At 33.5% G+C, this 25,436-nt stretch overlaps 1 protein-coding gene across 2 annotated transcripts in view; it reads right to left on the bottom strand.

The window, feature by feature from the left end:
• Window positions 1-496: 496 nt before the first annotated feature.
• Window positions 497-25,436, bottom strand: part of LOC125056632 (dual specificity protein phosphatase 22-like) — a 39,977-nt gene continuing 15,037 nt past the window's right edge. The window contains exons 2-9 of one of the 2 annotated variants that reach the window (XM_047659847.1): window positions 23,521-23,637; window positions 12,609-12,733; window positions 10,233-10,404; window positions 8,723-8,876; window positions 5,678-5,845; window positions 4,969-5,158; window positions 4,371-4,453; window positions 497-1,664 (exon numbers count right to left, since the gene is read on the bottom strand). In XM_047659847.1, the coding sequence (XP_047515803.1) occupies window positions 4,399-4,453; window positions 4,969-5,158; window positions 5,678-5,845; window positions 8,723-8,876; window positions 10,233-10,404; window positions 12,609-12,733; window positions 23,521-23,637 (981 nt within the window). In that variant the 3' untranslated portion in view covers window positions 497-1,664; window positions 4,371-4,398. The remainder of the gene's footprint in view (window positions 1,665-4,370; window positions 4,454-4,968; window positions 5,159-5,677; window positions 5,846-8,722; window positions 8,877-10,232; window positions 10,405-12,608; window positions 12,734-23,520; window positions 23,638-25,436) is intronic. The other variant, XM_047659848.1, reaches the window with a different exon arrangement.

Here is a 25,436-nt window from a genome sequence, read left to right as displayed (position 1 = left end):
ATCCACTAGTAAAATAAAAAGGAATGTCAAAGTATCAAAGTGAGTTGTTCCAACTTTCCTTTTTACTTTAGGGCTGCCATGCTGATATTTTTTAAAATTGCCGCGCTTTTTCAGTATCAACTTTCATTAGCCAGATTCTAAACATTTTTTGTTCGGTATAATTTATGAGTAATATTGAAACAAAAATAGTGATAACATTTACAAAAACATTTATGAAAAACTTACAGCATTCAACTAGAAATGTAAACTACGCGAAACATGTACTAAATAGAAAAATCAAACTAATTTTGAGCAAAGACATGATTGTACAAAAATAATTTTTCGTTTAAAACACTTTAAGAATTGGAAATTGCATTAAATATTATTTACATTAGAAGAAGAATCTACAAGATAGAGAAGATTAAAGATATTAATGACAAAACAGAACACTAGATTATTACTTGAGACGCATAATGGCCGCGGTATTTGACGCCTAGAAAACGTGTTAAAGGACCTAAAGACCTTTATTATATATAAAGCGTAACTAATGGACACGTCATATATTAGAATTCAGAAACTAACGTGTATTTCCAAAAGAGATAATTACGATTAACTCTAACTTTGAGTGCTTAACTGAGCGTCATATCGCGAGAGTGATAGGAACAAATTTCAGCATTCAGATATTTAAGGATCACTAGCCTTTTTTTACTAGCCTTAGTATAGTATAGTTTTGCAAATCTATAGCTATTAATCAAAGCATCTATTTACAAATATTTCGCAGGACGTTTACTGTTGCGCGAACAGTAGAACAATAGTTGAAGTATGAAGTAGAGATGGGCAATCAGAATTTCAGAGCGAATTGCGCTTAAAATTTAACAATTGGTGTTTGCTCAGGTGCTCGTTTGACAAAATTTCGGTCTCATAATCTCTTATAACTTCTCTACTAAGAATGTTGTTAAATTGACAAACGACGGAGCGCGTAACACGCGCTAGGGCTTCCTAAGTTCCGTACTAGGGCTTGAAACAAAATCACTTTTCAATAGTCGAGACCCACTAAAGCGAAACGAGTTTATATGAAAATGGTCACGTGACACAGCGTGAGCTAAACTCATTTAGTGATTTTGTCTCAAGGTTCTGGATAAAGAGTTACCGTTGCGTTACCCACCTCTAGCTTCCTATAGCACAAGCCATACATTGCTTAAGTAACAGCGGAAGAATCATAATAGTTATTACAGCCAAGCTGACTTGCACTGCTCAAGCCATTGAGCTGAGGGTAACATTAAGTTGAGCATTCACTTATCTTAAACACTATGTCAAATGTCACTTTCAAATCAAATTTCCACTCGATATCTCAACTTAATACTTACTATTCAGCAACATCCTACGCAAGTTATAAAGCAGAGAGAATAGATCCTGCAGCGCAAGTAGCAATAGCGTGTTTGACGTATAATTTTATTATCAACTTTAGACCACAGTCCATAACAACATCCGCAATACTGGATTCAACAACAACAGATAACAAACTTTTAAATCTTCGCCGTATCTTCATTAAGCCATGGGTGGCTTTTGTCCACATATTTCATGGTATATCAAAGCTATCGACGTTTGTGCTAATTTATTAGGATAATGGCCGGATAGTTACTTGAATGGTGCGATGCTACGAACACCTTTGAAGCGCTCGAGATCTGAAATAAGTTATTAAATTATTATTTAATATTACGCAAAAGTCAGTGTCGGCCTATAAAAGATATGAAAATATTCGTTTGGTTATAAAATTCGGATTTAAAACATTTATTCTACAGTATGAAAAACAAAGTGTTATTTAGTAAGTAAATCTGTGTAAATGCTTAATGGAGAAAAATAACCTACAAAAATGTAGACGTTATACGTCAGTCACGTGACGCAAAACGATCACAGACTAGTCTAATTGACATATTGACGAAGACAGAGGTAGTATGCCTGTAAATAATATCTTCGCCTGTTTAATCCTAAAACTGTCTTGGAGTTTACGACGACGACAAACTTAGTATTCGAAAGAATACATACTTTAGCCATAGGAAAATGGGTAGCTTTTTTGACCCGTCCAGAGATAATTATTTTACACAAATTTACTATTTCTTTCAATTTAAAATAATTATATATTCACCGGCCAAACAGGCCCTGCGATTCTGTAACTCACTTTTGAAAAGGTGGGAGCTTGTAGTTTATTGTTTATCAGTTTTCGCTGGGAGCTGAACGGTAATGCGAAGAGACTCAAAACAGAAATCAATATTTTTTTTACAGAATAGGGGAAAAAGAGACTCTCAAAAACAACAGTCATCGCAGCCCATGGAGACCCTTTTTATTTCGTTGCCGGCTTTTTGATAAAATGTCCTCTACATATTATGCAATAAATATCAGAAGAAAACGTGCATTGCGCATCAAAGCAGAAAATATTGACCTAAATAAAACGAATAACAACCAAGGGGAACTTCAATCAGTTGAGCGAAATATAAAATTATCTCTGTTGACTTCGGAATATATGAAAGAAATTTTCTTTATTCTGTTGTTTTTAAGAGAAATCTCATAGCTTCACATTATTGCTAAAGTTGAATTGATTTAATACGTATTGCGATCCAAATCTTCACATTTTTTTACCTGATGGTGTCGATATGTTCGAGGATCCTTTTAACCAGGAACATTTTTCAGGGACTAGCGGGCTAATTGGTTGATGTGTATAGTGATACCGCCGCATTTGCTTTATTACAACATATTAAATTCTCAAACATGACCAGGCCGATCTAAACATCTTTATATATATAATTCTTCTGTGAGTGTGTATGTCACTGAACTTCTCTCAAACGACTGGACCGATTTTGATGAAATTTTTTGTGTGTGTTCAAGGGGATCTGGGAATGGTTTAGATTCACAAATCAGCCCGCCAGATGGCGCTGCAGTCGGTACTTTCATACTTTACTTTACTAATTGCTTGAAATATCATGCATGACAACGTCTGTCGGGTCCACTAGTCTATATATATAAATTTTATGTTGGTTTGTGCACGCTTCAATTTTTTTTTATTTTTTTTCTACAAGTATTGCAAAATTAAACTTATATGAAATGTATTCTTTGTTTTGTTCATTCTCAACCATTTAATCACAATGTGCCACAGCAAAGCGTGGCAGGGTACAGCTAGTATACTATATATAGATTACTGCCCAAGAGATTATGTTAATCTATTTAACCTTATGTACTTTTCTCTTATGTTCAAAATCCTCTTAAGTGGACAATTCCACGCTTTAAATTGATAAGTGGATAATGGGCTAAAAACGTACAGAATGATAATCCGAAAGATCAGTAATATAAAACAGTATGTTACGAGCTAGGGGATCGGATAGAAAACGCCGTAGATCTCTCCAATAGTTATTTTTTAAATAAATCAACAATTAATTTGTTTACACTAAAAAGCCGCAAATTACGCGCAGAAATACACTGCCACACACAAAATACGGTCACTAGTTACTTTAGTTACGTGCACTTCACACACTACTTTATCACTTGAGTTCACTATTCGCACTTTATCTCTCGGAATCGCACTCGAAACTGAATTGATGGGTCGCGTTTCAGCTCGCTTATGTATCCCTGGGAATAATCTTGAGAGATTCGAGAACTTTCTAAAAAAAGTGTATAATTTTTTTTAGGGTCCACTTATCACTTACGGGTTTGAAAGATAGAGTAGCTGAATCTCAGACTTACTGAATATGTATAAAAAAATCATAAGAATCGGTCGAGCAGTTTCAGAGGAACGGGAACAAACATTGTGATACGAGAATTTTATATATTAGATATATACTATAATAACTAATAATGTCGTGTGGAGAATACATAATGTGGTTTTGAAGTCATAAAGTAGTTCGGCACAGTCGTAAATACAGGTCTGTCCCATCACGTAAGGGCACGCTATTTCCTTTACATTCACATAGATCAAACGTATATCTATAATAATTATAAACAACCAGAATAGCTAACGTGGCCCTATTTATTTATTAAGTCGAATAAAGAGTATGGGTGTTAACGTAAAATTGTAAATACCGTTAGATTGTAATTTATCTCGCGAGATTATAAACTGTCGAAAGATTGTGAACTCAAGGTACTGCTTACAATTTAACGTATTATTATTCGGTAGATTATAATCTATCGAAGTGAAATCGTCAAATTGTGAAACGGTACGCACCTCGCGCGCTGATTGGTCGGATACGTTAAATTGTAAGCAGTACCTTGAGTTCACAATCTTTCGACAGTTTATAATCTCGCGAGATAAATTACAATCTAACGGTATTTACGATTTTACGTTAACATGGGCATGTTAAATGTTGTTTGTGAATATGTTGAATAATTATGAAAAAAATAACCTGATGAATGGTGGTTTTTGAATGATGATCACATGGATTCTGGATCCCAATGCACATTGGGTATCGTCCATGCCAATCCAGGTCTATTAAAATTTAAAAAAAAACTGTTAAGTAAATTAAAAAATAATAAATGAAAATATGAAAAATATATTTCGATTGAATGATAACTTCGGCGTGTCATAAGAAATTTATGTCCATCGATCGTAAAATCGCCTTGCAAATTTTTATTAAATTATTAACGACTCCGCGACCTATTTCTTTAAGGTCACCACAATCACACGATACGTCAGAAAAATCTAGAATATATATTATAGTCTACGCCCCTTTCTAGTAATTTCATATCGTCGCTCTAGAATGATAACCTCGTATGTCCAGAGAACCAAATATCAAGGAAACGAAAATGTTTCCTTTTCGTTAAAATATTAATATTTGTTTGTCCATAGTTTTATATGGTAATAACATAAATAAGTCCTTATATGTTTATACCAGTTAAATGACCTATGAGGTAATCATTCTACAGTGACGATATATCAAAATCCATCACCGAAATTTATACCCGAAACGGCATTGTCTGTGACAATTCCAACACAATTCTCACCTGTGCGACGTCCGGTGCGGTGATCCAGGCGGTGATGAAGCTGGTGATAAAGCTGGTGTCGCTGGTGCAGAGGCAGCTCTACGTCTGGAATACTCCGTGCCACCAACCGCCATGGCAGTGCCTCCTCCCACGGGATCCGTGATACGTGTGATGCTGAGTCCAGACGCTGAGCGAGTGGGTCGTGAAGGTGCTGTGACGTTGAATTGTGAGTTCAAACAACGTTCCCTCGAGAAGCCAAAAATTACATAACGTGCGTGTTGAAAAAATAAGTTTTTGAAGGCTGATTTAAAGTAAATATCTTTAAAACCTAAGCTCACAAGATAAGCATTAAAATAAAATATGTTTATTATGGAATAGAAGATACACTTATTCCACGTCATTAAATTTGAATCGGTAGGCATCCCTACTCATCGGCAAAGAAGATAGAGGGTGTAGGCCGAGAGAAGAAGCCGGCGTAACAAACCCTCGGTACTCTTTTAAAATAGCAAATCATCAAACAACACATATAGTACATATAGTAGCCTGTCTAGCACTAGTCCCAGGCCCTTTTATCTATTAGATAATCGTTTAATTTATAGTAAGCCTTTAAACAGAGCTTTTGTATAATACATTTATTAAAAGGCAGAGATAAAAGAGCCTCTGGGATTTTATTAAAGAAAAGTATCCCTTTTCCCAAAAAATAATTACTAACTTTAGATAGTCTACTTACTGCCTGTGTAACTATAAAGACCGGCCGGCGAAGACCGAGGACGATATCCTGAGGCAGTAGAAACCGTGGATAGTGTTGAAGGAGAACGCTTTAGACCTGGTGATTCCCCAGAAGAAGTGGACGGACGACGCGGTCTCGGCTGCCTCTTGGATCCTGTTCTACATACACCTATACACCAAATAAAAATCACTTACGAATAGTAATAATATGACACGTTTTCCTAAATTTGATATCTACATTTTGATGAAATATCAACGTAACTTTTGCGATATGAGCTACATATTAATTAATTTTATCTCTTCCCTGTATTCATATATTAGAAATGTCCTCATTCGTGCTCAGAAACATACATATTTTTAAGTCAAATGTAGAAGTCGAAGTAAGAAGTAGACATGGAACTGTTTAGGAAAAACACCTTTTGCATGGCCATTAAGGCTTACAATAATTTACCAAAAGAATTAAAAGATCTTCCGACTAGAGACTTTAAAAATTGACTTGGTGTATAACTTTTGGAAAAATGTATTATACAATAAATGATTATTAGCGTGAGACTATAATTTAATAACATATGATATGTACGATACAAATAAAATAAGAACTGACCAATTCATATGACTTATAATGTAAAATGTTAAATTCCTCTAAAAACAATATTGCGCGCCTTTGTGTGTGGCAAAATATGCGAACTTTCGATTGTACCACCTTACACATTTTTGTACCATATTCTTGCAATCAAATTATTATTATTATTATAAAAGGTACAGCACATAGCATAAGCGCTTCAGGCTTATAGGATTATTTAGAAAAAGGGTTTACGCCTGCGATATACCTCATGATGTATACGAAGACCACCGAATATATACCCCAAACCACAAATAAACCGAGGCTATATGCACACATTTTAAATTATATTAAAATATATAACGCTCAAATCCGCTTAGAGACGTTTCTGCCTTTTTTAACAGTACATTTCGTGATCATAAGCTTAGAAGTACGAGTAGCGATAGAAGTAAACCCGACAAACGCAAAAACGTTTCTAATCTGATTTGACTATTGTAAGCGAAAACTCAAGCTGTCAGAACGAGAAAATCTACGAAACAATTCATACCCTTTTATTGTCCTTTGATATTTAAATTGTAAGTTCGGTACAAAGGCTTTCATCAAGATAAAAAAGGACCCATTTAATTAACGCAACCCGAGTGACTTTTTGAACTCTTTGATATACGAGCAAATTAGTGACAATAAATTATAGATTTTTGTGTTACTTCTTTTTATCATTCATTGTATTCTTTTATCGTGATTTCTTTTGTGGTTGTTGATAGTCTGTGCAAACAAATTAATTATTATTATTATGTACATAAACACACTAGCAGCTTAATAAGCTGATGCGCGCATATTTGTGGATTTGGAGAAATTACCCAACCTATTTTTAAAAGAGTTCAAAGAGAGTGCACTAATTACACTTTCCGAAAGCCTATTCCAGTCAGACACTATCGGATTGGAAGAAAGTTCTTGAGGGAATTTGTATTATATTGTCTCAGTTTAAATGAATTACATTTAATGATTCTGTGTATTTTTAAATAACTTGTAACAAGAAATAAAGATTCAGATAACCAGAATTGTGAAATAGAAAGACTCTATTGACAATAGTTTTACAATACAAATAATAAATACAAAATTCTATAATAATACTCTTTTATAATGAAATTATTAAATCACAAATTAATCTCTCACCGTAAATATCAAATGTCAATTTACGACATCGTCAGATTTTAGCTCCGAGCTTAATAAATACTTATTTGAAATACGAAACAGGTTTTTAATATAATTATCTTTCGCCGAGTCGTTTAAGCAACCTTGTTAATTATTTACTATTATTGTGTTCTTTTGCTTTGTTATATTCCTACCTAATTGCTATTTATATATTACTAGCAGACTGGCCAAGCGTTGCTGTGGCTAAGGTTTTTGTTATATAACAAAGTAGTATACTATTCAAAGGAACGGTAGGAGAACACCAATCAATCATCACCACCATGCTTTTTTGGTGGAAATGCCATTAAATTGTAGCTTATCTGAAACATTGGTACTTTCAATACAGCGCCATCTGTTAGAATTGTGACTATCAAATAATAATAACATATTTTGCAATAAAATAATATTGCGGGTATAAATTGAGATGTAAGCTATCCTATCTTTTAAGTTAGATCAAACTACACACGGTGTGCAAATTTGATTGATATCGGTTCGGTAGTTTAGGAGTCCATAGCGGACAAACAACGTGACACGTAATTTATATATATTAAGATTTACATTGTATATTTGCATATGCTTGGCGGAATCATGCGACGATACATAAGTCTACTCGGGAGTTGTGTGATATTGCGGACTACTCGATTGCGAGGAAGTTGTTGGTTCTTGTCATTTTCACACGTGTAAACCCTTTTTCTAATATATTTTCAAAAGATTGTCCTCATTTTCATATGTGTGATGTTTCAAACTCAAACTCAAAATAACTTTATTCATATAGGTAAACAAGTAAACCTATGAACGTCAGAAAAGAAGCTAAATTAATTCTAAATTTACATTTACTACAGATACCGGCAAACTTCTTGAGCATTAAACAAGGGATTTGGGAAAAGTTTGCGCATCTGGGACACAAATGTCAACTGATTTACCAATCACGCGATCGACACGTCACTATCCCGCCGCCCCCCTCCTAGTAATACCTAAAAATCACTTCTGCGCAGGCAAGGACATTTATTCAAGATGTTTGCCGGTAGTCAAGTCGTAGAGCGGGCAAGAAGATCTGGCAATGTACTTTCCGCCACTCATGTGCATAAATAAAATAAACATGTAATATTAGTCGTACCGACGTAACTGTTTCGTAATATTTGCTTAATACTTTATTCATAAAATAAAGTAGATTACACTTTTAAAAAATAAAATTCGAAGAGGCAAAATTGATAATAGATTTATAATTAGACTGATTATTTTTTATCTATAAGGTAAGTAATTATTATATGAATAAAAACAGATCTTACCGACCTGTTGGGCACAGTCTGCCCATAGCGCACTTGCCCTCACAAATCGTCCTCTGATTGAGCATTGTCTGATAGGAGTCAAGCATCACACGACATTCTGCGAGATCTCGATCAGCAAGTGCTAAGGACGGGTAACGTTCTTTTAATCTTCGTCTTTCCTGAAAATACCACAAGTTAAGCAAAACAATATAAAATTTGACATAAACAAACATTTTTGAAGTTATACTTCTTTAGGCGCGTTATGAAAAATTGATGAGAGTGAAATTTTACGATGTGCGCGCACCGTGACACAAAATTAACAGAATGAAGTTGCCCACGGAAGATGCTACGGCATTGGACATAATTTAAAAACAACATTCGAATAATAATAGAATTTATGTTACACTTAATGTAAGAGAATAATATAAATATTTATTGATTTAATTTTTCAAATGTAAACTGAACTTCATTGACTATAATTACTCCTTTTCCAGTCTTTGATTATTTAATTGTAATTAATTATTTGCAAGCAATCAAAAACTATTTTTATTAATGCCAAAGAAGTATAACTGCTTACGCGCGTACATAAGTACACGCACCCTTTTTATTTTTGATTGAAACCGCAAGTAAGATAATTGGGGTCCAACATTGCCTAATAATGAATTGCTTGCAATAAGGTAAGTAATAAACTGTATAACCTTAATATTGACCACGAAACGCTTACAAAATTTTAGGTTTCAAATGAAATTCAAATCAGTTACATTATGAGTTATCATTAATTAATCTGCACATTATGAAACCAAGAATTAATTAGTTTAATTAATGAATTCACCCGATTGTGTTTGAGTGGAAATCTATTGAATGCATTGATCATTAAATTGGAACTAATTGGTACATTCTAATAAAATCATTGGCCTCAACGAGATATGGGGCGACCTCATTTATGTGTCTATTTAATTGCAAATTTAAGGCATAGGGAATTAGCAGATTATCTGGAGCAAACGAACTTATAAAAAATTACATTAATTTAACGTTAATAACAATTAGTTATGCGCCCCGCAGTCCACCCCGAGACAACGACACAGCAATTCGTGCTGGGATCCTTCTACGCTTAGATTACGAAAAAAGGGTGCGTGTACTTATGTACGCGCGTAAGAAGTTATAATTCTTTGGCTTTCTTTATTTTTTTTAAATATAATTAATTAATAATTAATATTTAACGTAAACAATTTAATAATATTTAATAATTAGTATATTATTCAATTATTAATAAATATTAAAAACAATTATTATTATTATTTATTATTTTATTATATTATTCATTCAATTTAATAACTTGGTATGTTTCATAACCTTTTAACTAAGTAACAATAGGTCTTTGTGAAAAAACAGTGCTAAATTTCTTTGAAAAAATAATTAAAACTCCATAAATTTTTCATAACGCGCCTAAAGAAGTATAACTTCAAAAATTGTTACTTGACTTATAGTGGCTATACCTACTAGAATTAACACAATATTATACACAAATAACTTACTTCAACTAGTTTATAAGTTTCAAAGTCTTGCAACTGCCTCTGGAAGCCCAGGTTAGGATTAGCAACGGCGCGACCAGCTCTGACCACCTTCAGCGCCTCCCGCCACGTGAGCGGTGTGACCGACATTATATACGCAACTGCCACTGTCACACTACGCGACATACCGGCTAAACTAAAAATTTCAGGGTATATTAGGATAAACAGAAAACATTATGATCGAGTCAATTGACAGTTTATTTTTATTGTTGCTTGTCAAACATTGAGCTTTCTTCTATTACATTTAATAATCATAATTTAATTTGAATTATTAAAAGGAATTAAAAATCAGTGGCGCTACAACCTTTTTAGGTCTGGGCCCCAGATTTCAGTTTGTTCTGTTCTGACGATGTCAATATCGATGGAGTGACGATACTGCTCTGACATGTATATTAGTTTAGGTTGCTACATAAGCCTATTGAACCCTCTTAAAACAACGTGAGAAGTTAAGAGTCTGTGTGGAAAGGGAAAGCAGTTATGTGGAGTATTATCATTCTTATTTTCTACGCGTTATTTCATTTATTAACAAAAAATGTTCTCTTTAAGTTTTAATATTTAGTATACGTTTACGTTACGTCATAATAGTTCGGACAACAACAACAACAAAAACGGACGTTTGTTAACACTGTAAATTTTTAGGTCTATCAGTCTATTCGTTATTGACCTTATAACCAACTCTTTCCTCGAACTTTAAAACTATTTAATAAAATTCATATTGCACAGTTGCACGTACAGAAACTACTGTTATGGCGGAATGCCAGAATAATTTATGTAATATAACTTGCAGATGAGTCGTTATCACGCAAAGTTTTTTTAGTTTTATGTTAGCTACGGGGTTCGAATAAATGTTTATGCAGCGAACGCAGTGATGTCAACTCCTACAAAATTCTCGTCATAGTATACATAGGCAAAAAACCCCATTTTTTTTTATTGTACAGTTTGTGAGGTACTCCAATATTAAATAAAAAAACATTCAAGTATACAATATACTATTGTAATGTATTATAACAATTTACATATTACAATAATGACCTACTACTATGTACTTATTACTTATTATATTTTTAACCTTTCTTTGCATAGGATTGTTTTTCTTTTTCCTCATTATCTTCTCATATATTATTTTTAAAGCTTTCTGTACTTTTCTAACCATTGAGCAATTGTTTTGATCTTGGGGTAATAGTAGCCAGGCTTTTAGTTTATATTTGATTTAGTTTGTTGGTTCGGTTCGAGGATTAATATAAATTGTATAGAAACCTGCGTTTGAGAAAAAGTTCTTGAAAAAAATTCTCCCTGTATATCTTGATTCCCCCTCAAATTTGGGGGAAATCCCCTAATTTGCCATCACTGAACGAAGGCGAAAATATTGTATAATGAATGTGTAGAGTCAATAAACATGACATGACAATATTCGTCGATAAAAGCCGTTACATATTTGTACTGCTAATTACTAATAAGAACTAATTAAAAGCAGATCAGCGTTATGATCACGCGCACAGCAGCTACGTGACTATCAAAACTTTGTCCTATAATCCGAATATCATAGACTATATTCTAGATTTTTAAATAGAAGCTTTCGTGTGTAGTTAAGTGTAATAGAACCAAAAATGAGAATTTTACCGAAACCTGTGACATTAACTAACCCTATTCAGACAAGTTTGTGATTATAAATAGCGTTTAACCGGTAAATTGGCTACTTGAGTTCAATTTCTTTTTAAGTACATGTCTGAGCTTTTACCAACGATTTAAATATTCGTAATTAAAGGTTCACTGTCCGAGATTAATTTAAAATTAACATGAAATAGTTGTTTTAAAAAGTAATTAATAAGTTTGACTAATTGTATTCGAGACCAGACTGGTAAATAAAAGTGAAATAAATTTGGATATTGAGCATAGTCCAAACGTAGACCGATTCGAATCTTCAACGACTAGCCATTTTCCGAGCGGTTCATCCCTTGGCGTTGCGTAGAGATGTGGGGTCTCTCAGCATCTTCTACCACATTTGCCATGAAGGGTGTTCAGAGGAGTTGTTCGGAATAATCCCTGCAGTTGACTTTCATCATCGGACGTCAAGGCAAAATACGAAATTATCACTGTGTCTCCTCGACGTCCGTAGCTCCAAAACTGAGCTTTTCTAAGGCCGTTTTTGCCGCGCACCACTGCTATGTGGACTGCCCACTGAAGGATTTCCGAGCCAATTCAACTTAGGGACCTTCAAGAGCGTACCAATTCTTAATAGCTGCAACGCAATCGCGGGACCAGAGCATTAAGTGTTCATGGGTGGCGGTATCAATTAACAACAGATGAGCCTCCTGCCCGTTTATATAAAAAAATACTTACCAATGTATAAGGACATTGCCATCTCGAAGCCTCGCCGCATGTATGAAATCGTTGCACAAACTGAAGTACTGTGTTAAATTCTGATCTGGCGAATCAGATGCCATTATACATAAATAGTGCTTATCCTGAAACAAAACAATAAATATTACTATACATAGTAAACCCAAATTATCATATTTGAAGTCCCGTTACCTCTTATGGAACATATATAGCAAAAACATATCTGTTTGTACAACTAATTCTTTATAAACAAGTCAAATATAAACACTTTTAAAAAAAGGGCAAGGATTTCAGTTATTTTAATGAAATTTAACTGTCTGACGTAGTCTGTATTACTTATAATCGTGTTAATTACGTTATTAATTGTGAAGTGAATTCTGGCAATTTTTACATTAATTTTTGATGAATTGTTTAAAACCGATGTACGTGGCAATACTATAAGAAGTGGTCGGCAATAAAGACAAGGAGTTTTTTACTTTTCTTTTTAAATTATAATAAATATACACAAACCGTGAAATTATATATTTTGTAACTTTAAACAATGTGGATAGAAAAGTAAGCCATTTACACGAGTTAAAGCTCGGAAAAATGTATAGGTAAGTATTAGTACTTACAATTACCGTTATAGAACTGTTAGTTAGGTAAAAAATAGAAACCCCAAGCTAGGGATTTATTTTATTTTATTTATTTATTTTCTCACAAAAACTTAAACTTAGGACATAAGGAAGTGACAGTTATATTATACTTCTGTTTATGGAAAAAGCTAGTCTGTGTGAGACTGATGCCTGCTAAAGGTAAGAGTACCTGTGTTACAGGTCATCAGGCCTCCACCACTTCGGATCGACAGAGGATCTTATACAATACAATACATTACAATATATAGAGGAAACCACATGGGGTATGTGTGTATGTGTAAATTATGTGTATGTGTGTGGGTGTGTGTATGTGTAAATTATGTGTATGTGTGTGGGTGTGTGTCTGTAAATGTTTTATATTTTATTACTTAAGTTTTAATCTAATAAAGCTAAAACTATTGTACTAAAAAGTTATTCCCTATTATTAGAATCAACTCTAAATTCAACTATTTAATTATTGTCAGCATTTTTTCTGTTGGGGGATGGGATGGGTAAAACAAGGGTTTTATATTTTTAAATTACCGCAAACGAAGCCATGTTCAAGTGTTAGGTTAGTATAAAATGTATTAAATATATTAAAATGTTTATTTCATGTTTCCACAGAGCGGCTGAAACGGAATGGTAAATGGCGGTGATTTCGTCAAGAGTGCAAATGACGGGCAACAATTTGCTTAAAATGCTTTTATCTTTACTTTGCATGCAATTTTTAAAAATATTGTTTATGTTAGGAACTTGTTAACTTTAAGTATCTACTCAATGTCTTGTGGGGGTGGTGAGCAACCCAAGTGTTCTCTAAGAACTCGATTTCTTTGTACCTAGGGGATATGTGCGACGGCAAAGGCCAATGTTGTTTGCGATAGGGAATCAGTCTGTTGGACAGATCACCATTAACAAAGACGTTGCCTACTGACTGCTGTCTCCGACACTATCGACAATCGACATCTTTGCAATTATGTTGGCAAAGTGAATACAGGTATTATTGTGTATATTACGGATTTAATATTGCATATTTTATAATATTTAATTTTTCGCCATTATCCTATTGGCTGTACTGTAAGGATAGTGTACCTATGTATTTTTGTGAATAAATTTTGTATTAAAAAGTACGTATATATTATACATATTAATTTTAATAATGAAAGATTCGTAGTTTAACTTAGGTATAAAGTGAATTTAGCTCTATATATTCCCAAAGCAGGCGCTTGATTGGAACTCGCAAGGAAAGCGGAAGCGTGGCCGTCCCAAACCTGGTGCCGTACAGTTGCAGACGAGGCTATGAGAGCCGGAAAGACTCGGAGCGAGCTGAAATACGAGGCTAAAGACCGAACGCGATGGAGGCTCACTGTGGACGTCCTCTGCCCCATCTAGGGGTTATATGACACTAAGTCAAGTAAAGTGGAGAAGGAGATGCTCTCTCGTTTTGTTCCGTTTAGTTAACAGATCAAAATTAAATAACTTAAGTGTCTACTGGCGCAAGTCTAGAAAAAGAAAAGAAAAAACTCTATTATATACAATATATATATATATATATATATATATATATATATATATATATAAATAAATCTATTTATGTATTGTGCTGTGAATCTTCTGAATAAACAAATAAATATTTTGATAAAGTAAAGTGCACCGGCCCCCTAGGATTCCCTGTGTTGTGGGCAGCCAGTCTCTTCCTTTTGACATGTAAACAGTATTTTATAAATAATATTAATGATTTCTGGACATTTATATTTAAACTATTTTTGCGCCATAAGAATATTTTCAGTGTCAGCATATGACAGGTTAACAAGATATTATTTGAGTTGTTTAGTAAATGTATGTAAAATAGTATAAATCACAAACCCAAATTAAGCGACAACAACAGTATTTAACTTGTGAATCAATCAGTAATACTTAAGTTTGACGCGACCAAAGCTACTAAAAACTTGTTGGTGTTTTTGTAAAGGCGTTTAAACTCATTAATAGCATTAGGTCACACTGTAGGTATAATTTGTATGGGCTTCGTAAGTCTGTAGAGCTCATCAAGTATTGTCCTTATAATCGATATCCACTAAGGTACTGTTCAAATATGATCACGCCTTAGGCATTTTTGATCATAGTTCCCGAGACAAAATTATTATACACTTCAATTGCGCTTTTACGCGGAAACTGCGTTTTTAACTGTATTCATGTAAATTACTATACAATAATTTTTGAAGTTATACTTCTTTAGGCGCGTTATAAAAATTGATGAGAGTGAAATTTTACGATGCGCGCGCACCGTGACACAAAATTTACAGAATGACGTTGCCCACGGAAGATGCTACGGCATTGGACATATTATAAAAACAACATTCGAATAATAATAGAATTTATGTTACACTTAATGTAAGAGAATAATAATAAATATTTATTTATTTAATTTTTCAAATGTGAACTGAACTTTATTGACTATAATGCCTCCTTTTCCAGTCTTTGATTATTTAATTGTAATTAATTATTTGCATGCAATCAAAAACTATTTTTAATAATGCCAAAGAAGTATAACTTCTTACGCGCGTACATAAGTGCACGCACCCTTTTTTTAAAATGTGTTTGTTTTAAAATGAAGATTTTAGTTGACGCTACAAATTTGCTTTGCATTCTACACTATCAAATATCAAATTCTGCCCTGTATCATGTATGTCCCCGTTACGTTACTAAAACGAAACCCTAGTTGTTTAATATAGATTTGACGACTCATTGGTCTAGTGGTTAGTACCCCTGACTGCGAATCCATGGGTCCCTGTCTGGGTCGATCCATGCGAATCCATGGGTTCGATCCCCGGCTGAGGCGAACATCGATGTGATGAGCATTTGGTGTTGTTCTTAGGTCTTGGATGTTTAAATATGTATTTATATGTATATCTATCTATAATATGTATGTATGAAATAACATAAAATACAGTTATGACTACATTATGTAGTAAAAGAATCTACGGTTCACGACATATACAAAGCATATATCATTTTCAATGACACATTTAGAACTAGAATCTGAAAACTAAAATGTAAGAACTCTTTGCATGACGTATTCAAATTTTCTATTCCATTTTTTCATTTTGAATTGTTGAAAGAATATTCATCTAAGTAATAGGAAAAAGGCTTGTAAAGGCACAAAAACTACTTTAGACGTCATATTTCAAATGAAAAAGTATGTAATGACTGCGCATTCGAGCTCAAATTAACTAATGGATGCGGCTATCTTTGATGAAAATGTATGTCGAAAGCGAAAAGTTAATTGAAATTTGTAACTAATTTCTTTCTTCAGAAAGAGGAATGCGGTGTGCAAAACGAGGTTACGTACTTATCGTTTGACCAATCACAATTCAACGAAACGTGCCGTCGTTGCGTCATTTAAAACGAATGACGTCATTCTCACCATTCGCTTTGCATCGATCGTTTATATATGGGCACCCATTTGAGAAGCAATTAAATCTCTCTGATTGCTTATGTAGACTCTAGTTTACAATTTTAGTCACCTTCAAACTATCAAAGCAATGAAAAGCTTGCGCCAGAGGGCTAGAATGTTTTAGTTTTTAACCCTGAGACGGCTACTAGGCTTTCAAAAGTGAATAAAACTGTGGGTTTGATGAGAAAATAATTACTGTAGTGATTTATTATCATAGATTAACATATGAGTCATAAAACTGGATGGATATTGATTATTTGCCGTTATTACATTTATTTCTTGTAATACATTAGTTAAATTTATAGGCTATAAATTGTCATAAACTTTGTGGTGAGTAAATATAATACGGTTGCAATATGAAAACATTTTATATTCGTAGAAATTTTTTATCGTTTCAATGGCCGAGGATCATAAATTTTCTGTGGCTGGCCCAGCTGATGACACACACCAATAAAGTAGAAATGACGCGCTTTGAGTACCACAATATAATTGCATACGAAAATCTATAGTACGATTTATAATTGCGGCACGCTTGCAAAATTCCACCCGAAGACACATAGGTACAAATATTTTGCAAAGGCCTATTATTAATAAGAATTACATATATGAAGGTCCGTAATACTCAATAGAGCATGGAGCAGACCTATTTCATCATCTATTTAATTACAGTCTTCTGACCTGACCCATAATCAATATTAACCCTGAAACATCGTCACGATTTCCTTTACCGTACAAGCTGGTTGCATGGCATGTTAATTATTAAAAGATAAATCTACTGGTACACAACGAATTACGTCAGGGATTAACATTGTATTAGGAGGCAAAATACTTTTAATTACATATACACCAATTAAAACTCGCTCAGATTTTAATGTTCGCACCACTAAGCATTAAGTTAAATCGATGTTTGACCAAGTGGAACACCAGCTTACGACAAAGGTTATTCACTTTCAATTAACGTATAAAATTTCCTTTCACGAAAAATATCCATAAAACCTTTTCGGTGTAATTGTTCTACTTTTTAAACCTACCAATATAGTAAATGGCGAAGGCAAAAATGGAACGGAATTTTTAACTTTACAACTACCCCATTTATGAATACTCGTTGGCGAATTATACTTTTAAAATGGCCGACTAAATATATTTTACATTTTTTTACATCAATTATTGTGAGAATAAAATGTAAAAAAAGATTAAAAGAGTAATGTTTAACCGTATAATTACGGTTTTTATGTTCGACTTTCGAGTAAACAAACAAATAAAGTAAAGTAAGAGATCGCCCGTTGCATCCCTAATATTTTTATTTTAACGTAACGAAGCTTAATAAAAAAACACTCAACTTTTAGATAGTATCTCTTTATGACGAATATAAGAAAGATCGAATAGAGCAGATAAGCGTCTTTTTATTTTTATTTTAAGTAGGTATATGTATTAACGGCCGCTTTCTATATTCAATTTATAATCTAAACTTATTTCCCATCCAGATTTTGGCACATTTAGATTGATAAGTGTCAAATTTCAAGAGTATTTTATGAGAAATGGATTAAAATATAAATCGCTAGTAGTAAAAATTGGATTTAGATTAGGATAGAAAGCCGCCGTATGTAAGTAGGTATATTTGTAACGCTGCATTGAAATTATTAATTGTTCTGATCTACAGGGTGGCCAAAAAGTCGTGGATCAAACGCAAATAGGGGATAGATGAGGTCATCAGCGGCAAAAAATTGTTCTACAGGAGGTCTCTAAGTTCATCCCCTGCAGAGTTATGATTTATTTTGGTTTTTATATGAAAATTGACTTTTTTTTTACTAATTCTTATTAAAATTCGAAAAAATCTACATCCTGTATCTTTTTCATAATATCCACTAGATTGGTATTGATGAGTTCTTGCGTTAGACATACTATTTGTAGTTGTTTATTGAGTGTATTGATGATAATATTAGGTTATACGATATAATTTTTTTTCAAATCAAAACTTTTTGTTTATTTCGGACCCCACTGTGAAAAAAAATTACTCCACCGAAAAGTGACCCTGCATTACAAGTTTTGGCGCATTTAATATGGATTCTGAAAAGGTATTACACATGGCCATGAGTCGCTCTTATATCTTTCTAGGACGAAAAAACAACAACGATTCGGACTTATGATAGATTATTTACCTACCTGTGACCAGTACTGTGTGAATCGGATTAGGTTCAAAAAATTGGACAGATGGCTGGAGGGTTACGTAGGAATTTGATTAGACGGTGCAGATTAAGTATTATGGTCAGAGTCAGGAATTTGGAGCATATTTTATTGTAAAATATTTTGTTTCCTACAAACAACCATTGAGAAATAATTGTTTTAATACAATTATTATGTCACAATCGTTGTTTGTAATTCTTCCTAGAAAGATATTAGAGCGACTCATGGCCACGTGTAATACCTTTTCAGAATCCCTATTAAATGCGCCAAAACTTGTAGTACAGGGACACTTTTCGGTGGAGTAATTTTTTTTCACAGTGGGGTCCAAAGTAAAGAAAAATTTATGATTTGAAAAAATGTTATATCGTATCACTTAATATTATCTTGAATACACTCAATAAACAACTATAAATAGTATGTCTAACGCAAGAACTCATCAGTACCAATCTAGTGGATATTATGAGAAAGATACAGGATGTAGATATTTTCGAATTTTAAGAAGAATTGGTAAAAAAAGTCAATTTTCATATAAAAACCAAAATAAATCATAACTCTGCAGGGGTTGACCTTAGAGACCTCCCGTAGAAAATTGTTTTGCCGCTGATGACCTCATCTATCCCCTATTTGCGCTTGATCCACGACTTTTTGGCCACCCTGTATATAGGAACCGGCAAAAAACGTAAAAAGAGTGGCGGAGAGTTTATTGCCAGTTTTTCTCGTCCGTTCTACGCCCTTGATTTGAGAACTGGCAGTAAATGTAAAATTAGAAGCATTTAATGTTTTTTTTTTGACGTTCATAAGTGTACATTGTGTAACCTACATGAATAAATGATTTTTAATTTAATTTATTTAGCACCTATAAAATAATAAATTCATTTACTATCAAAAAGTGAAGTTATATGTCTTTCTATCTAAGTTTTCCTCATATAAAGCCTACATTTTTACACAAGAAACTCATAAATGCATGAATTACATGGATTTAAAATGCAGGTTTCACGTGCGCAATCCAGCTCGGCTAAGCGTTATTAAGTTATAATGCCTTCGTCAGCTGAATGTGAATAAATGAAGGGATCTCGGGGGAGATGTTATTAATACAGCGGTTATTCGAGGAACGTCATTTCATAATTTCATAACGTAGCGAAAGCGTAGCTCGTACGAATTAGTGTCAGTGCTACGAAATTTACGAGTATATATCATTTCTAACAAAAGAGAATTATGTAACCTTTTCAGTTCGACGTCTCGTGATTGAACGATAATGATGACGCCTTTCAATTCGAAGAACGGAAACCCAGGCCAGCCTTGCGATTCTGTAACTCACTTTTCGAACTCACACAGCGGTTTTACAGAGCGGAGTTACAGAATCGCAGGGCAGAACCAGAAGCCGATTTCAAAGAAGGTGCTGGTAAAATTGTAATCGCTCGTTAGAAAGCATTTCGTTCTTAATTCAAAGTTTTATGTAATACCGACCTACTGGTCTCCGACTCAGGCTGGCGCAAGTAAACTTCCTTCTCTGTCGACTCAGTCAATCAGTCGAGGCGGTTCTCGTTACGGAGGCCAACACACGATTTGTGTCGCAGAGCAAGCAGAGTATGAGTGTGTGTGTATTTAACGTAAAATGTATGAAAATTCTTAAAGGCTTTTTGCACATAATACTTAATAGTTGATGAAATTTGTCATAAAGCTGCTAAAATACGGCTGTATTATTCATACTACGTTTTACTTAGCGAAAACCTGTCAGAGATTGGTAAAAAAGTCGAAAATATTTTATTCTTTAGCTTCCATACACCAAATATAGAAAACGAGCTTTGTACTAAAAACCATACAAGCCTGAGGCTATATGTAGAATCTTTGAAGAAAGGAAAATCTATGTGAAAAATGTGAATACGTTTTTAAACATTCTTTGTCTTTGTGACCTTTACGTAGCATAGACTACATATATCATAGAAAAAACACTATACTTTTGTATTTTGTTATTTCTGTCATGTATAAAGTTTTACTTATTTATTTCTTTGGTTAATTGTACGTGTGTGATTTAATATATATATTTATTTATATATTTTATAAATTATAATACATATATAAATATTTATTATATACATACATATATATTGTCTCTGCAGAAAGATATCATTTAACACTACGATTTAGTCTAACATAAAAATAAGTAATTTAAAACTAATCTAATTTACCAATCAGGACATAAAATTGACTATTAAATAGAGTTATTCCGAAATCAGATTTGACCTTCGGATAAATAGTTCTCGATGTACTAATAAATAGTAGTAATAACTGCACTACATTGCTATTAATTGGATTTTTAGTTCTACAGTTGATTTATTATCGGACAGTCGATTTTTAGTTCCAAAACGATTTACTCAGAATATTTACTCTCATCGTATAAGTGTTAGTTGGGACAGACAAAATTATGGTCACAGCTTGGGTTTAGGCGATGTCAGGGTTAGTATCGACCTAGTAAATACATCTTACGTAAAGAGAAAATTTCGAATATTGTGAATCGAGGTTACCTGAAATGGGTTTCACGTTAAATTCAGTTGTCAATTCACCGCACAATGTAAACTGGTTTTAAAATGTTTTGTTCGATGTGCTAGTTTAACATTTAAGAGTTGTCTTGCCAGTCATAGGTTTATGTTTGAGATACCTTCATAAAAATAGTTTGTTCGATGTTCTTTAAGGAAATTTATTAATTTCATTTAAAGTTATTACTATTTTTATCTAAATAAAATATGGGGTACAGCATGCAAAAACAAATGTCTAACTTACATACACTACAAAATAAATTAATAAAAGCACTATTTAGATACAACTTTTAACACAGACTAATAAAATCTACCAAGAAACCAAAATTATGTCGATTAAACAACTATATTATGGTTATAGCACCTGTATCTTAATTTAAAAAATTTAAATAACTCTCTCCATAGTAGCTTATCTTTTAAAAAAATTATAAAGACGATAACTCAAAGAAAAAGAAAGAGAGAAAAAGCTTTATTATTAAAATGACAGTACAGTAGGATTCCGTGTGGAGCAGCTAGTCTCTTCCTTTTGACATGTTAACGATAATTGAGAATAATTTCTATATAACACTTACATTTTATAAAGAAAGATATTGTTTAAAATTGTTATGTAATGTTTAGAATCGTTGTGAAAATTTTGTTATTAAGAAAATGATTAAAGATGAAATGACCTCTGAAGAAGAAAAAGCGAAATGTGAGAAATCCTTATTTATAAACCAATATTGTCTGCAGTGACTGATCTCAGCCGTAAGCTGATCTTGCTTGTGTTATTTGAGACGTAAATTAAGTGACAGACATCTCTTGTTCTGAGTTACCTCACGTAAGAACAATAACGCTTCAAAACCCACAGTAAGTAGGAGCACGAACTATGAAGATTAGTGTACATAATAAGCGAAACTTATCTCTTGCGGCTTCGAATCTTCGCGAGTGCTCTCTACGGAATTAATCTTATGTGTAACGAGAAAATATTTGAATACCGGCTTAATGATGCTATGAGTGAGAATTCAACGTCAAAATGCATTAAAACAATTACTTAACCACGAGGTGGTGGTGAATTTCAAAGCTTTTTTGACAATTCAGTCAATTATCTGAATACACAGTATACGACACAGAACGTTTTGTAACGTTTGAACGTTGAGTACATCCGTCGCCTCGATATATCCATAAAAGAAAGGCACAATAGTCAGTCATAACGATCTAATTAGTATGGGAACAATGAGAGAATTTAGACAGATGATAACCAAAACTTTGCTTTGAAATAGATCACAATACCCCCTATTGAAAATACAATACGAGATCGAGGGGACCCATTAGGGCCGGAGTGCCTCAAGTCTCGGTGGAGCAGCTGCAATGTGGAACTATCCCTCTATGCCGATGACACCACTCTCTATACCACCCAAAAGGACAGAGCTGTCATCGTGAACATTCTCCAGAACACAACCATGTCGCTAGACGAATGGTTCTGGAAATGGGGCTTCCAAATAAATCCCGAGAAAAGAGTAGCAGTTTACTTTACCCAGGGGCTCTTGTTGCTCTTGCTCAATCTCGAGAAAAATTACGCTTAAAAAAAGAGGTCAAATATCTACGGGCTTCGATAGCGATAGCTTCGGTAAACACATATCCACCGTTAGATCATATTAGGGTAAAATCCACCTCCACTTGGAAAGGCGTGCCACCTTTACCTCGTACTTTTTTCTTTTTTTTTAATTTCTTTATTTTACACAAAAATATAACACAATCATAATAAGTTACATTAGCAAACCGCTGTGGTTTTGTGGCTATTGATGTAACCATAACAGTCTTGTTTAGGAGCGCGACAAATGCATATAAAAGTAGTTTTTTAATTTGCTGTTTATATTGGTTGGCGTTAGGCAATCTAATATGTGAATATGTCGCTCACTACAGTGAGCTTCCGTCCTACCCTCCGGCCAATTATTGGTATCGCTATTGTTCAGTACGGGCACAGATCAGCTTCCATACCACGTTTTAAAAATAATTCATCAGATCCAACAAGCGTAAACTTCAGCGCCATTGCAATTCGGTGCGTCATAAATCATAATGGAGCGATAAAATGGAATGTTGGCCCACTAGCTAAAAATAAAGCTATATATATAGATCTATTAACTCACCGAATGTATCCTACGTGCGGCGTCGTGTATGGACAGTATGTGCGTTATTTTATATTTATCTAATTGTACGGGATCCTTTGAGTCTCGATAATTACCCACGTAAAGACCTGGGAGCACCTGTAACAAATATTTCTGAGTTTTAATACAATTTAGGACATTTTACTCTTTCATCTCGTTCTATTCACTTTATATCTCCTGATATGTATATAAAATTCTCGTGTCACAGTTTTCGTTGCCATACTCCTCCGAAACGGCTTGACCGATTTTGATGAAATTTTTTGTGCTTATCCGGTATTTATGAGAATCGGCCAACATCTATTTTTCATCCCCCTAAATGTTAGGGGTAGTCCACCCCTAAATTTTTTTTTATTTTTTAGACAAAATTTTTAATTTCTATTTTTTTATGATACAACATACAAAAATACATACAATCCTCAATTTTCACCCCGCTACGATCAACCCCTATTTTTTATTATATATGATAAACATGGCAAAACGACGTTTGCCGGATCAGCTAGTATTCTATAAGTTTTGTTTTTGGCTCATGTGAGTACTGAAAAATATTTTTTTAAGGGATATGTGCGATATTATTATATACCACGACGTTTAATAAGTCTAAGGGTCTGTTTCACAATGTATGAATAAAGTACCAAATAGCTATGCAACACATGAATTATTTGGAAGATAAATTGTGCTATTTAACATTCATCGGACTCATAACTTATGATGGACTTTATGTGACGAATAGCGCTATCTGACAGTCGTGAAACGCAACAATAGTGTTTATCCTACCAATAACTAATAAATAGCTAATTTGGAACTTAAGTAGAACTTATCCGTACATTGTGAAACAGACCCTTAGTGTAAGATGTATGAATGTCGTATGTTATGCATTGAAATTTCATATACAAAACGTCAATAAGTTTATGAACACAAAATTCTCAATAAACGTGCTTTTACAAAATATATAAAGGGTTTGAAATGAGTCTTATCTAAGGATAAGACTCATTTCTCTTCTTCAGTACTTTTAAATTGAAAGAATATTCAAATATTTCATATCTTGTACATTTATGATGATACACGAAATATCCATCGGTGACTTTGAACGGTGGGGTATAAATAATTACTAACTCACTTCGTGGATCAAACTCTACATATACAATTTTATTTAGATTTACCTTCGACTATTCGACAATTAGCAAAATGAAGCGTAAATTCTACTTCAAAAAAGGGGACTCACCAAGAGACCTAGTTCGGCGGTATATTAATACAAAATAATAACTTACTTATTTTATCAGTAATAATAATAAAACAAATTATACACGCAATATAAATAAATAGGGTGGGAATGTTGAACTAAGTGAATCGTTATTTCTTTTATTTAGTTGTGATGTTGATCTAAATAAACGTATTTATTTTACTTTTTACCCCATAGAAAATTATACCTAGTCCAGCCATAAGTTCGGTTACAAATGAAAATGCATTTTTTTAATGAGGTAATGTAATATTATGTCTATTTATTCTATTCGAAATGGCCACATTTGATTCAGGCCTTTAATCTTGGCCACGAATCTATGGATTTACGCACTGTTTTCAAAGGAAATTAAACCACCACGTCAAGAGTCAAGCTTAATTGTAAAAGTTCGTATACACTTTTACACGTGAATTTTTGCTTCCTAACGGGGTTTCGACGAATGCTGGCTTTAACAGCATTAACAGCCTTTGTAGTTCAAACAGCACGAAGAACAGACGAAGTTTATTGCCAGTTCTTCTCTTCCGTTGTACGCCCTTGATTTGAGAACTGGCAGTAAATGTAAAATTAGAAGCATTACAAGCATACCCTTCAGGCGGAGATTTGTTGTAGACATCATAAATTCTAGAATTATTCGAGTCGTGTGTCAGTTTCATAACTAGAA

Source organism: Pieris napi, chromosome 15, assembly GCF_905475465.1.
Source record: "Pieris napi chromosome 15, ilPieNapi1.2, whole genome shotgun sequence".
Classification (NCBI taxonomy): Eukaryota; Metazoa; Arthropoda; class Insecta; order Lepidoptera; family Pieridae; genus Pieris; species Pieris napi.
Note: the sequence above shows the minus strand (reverse complement) of the source record. Positions and strands in the feature narration are given on the sequence as shown.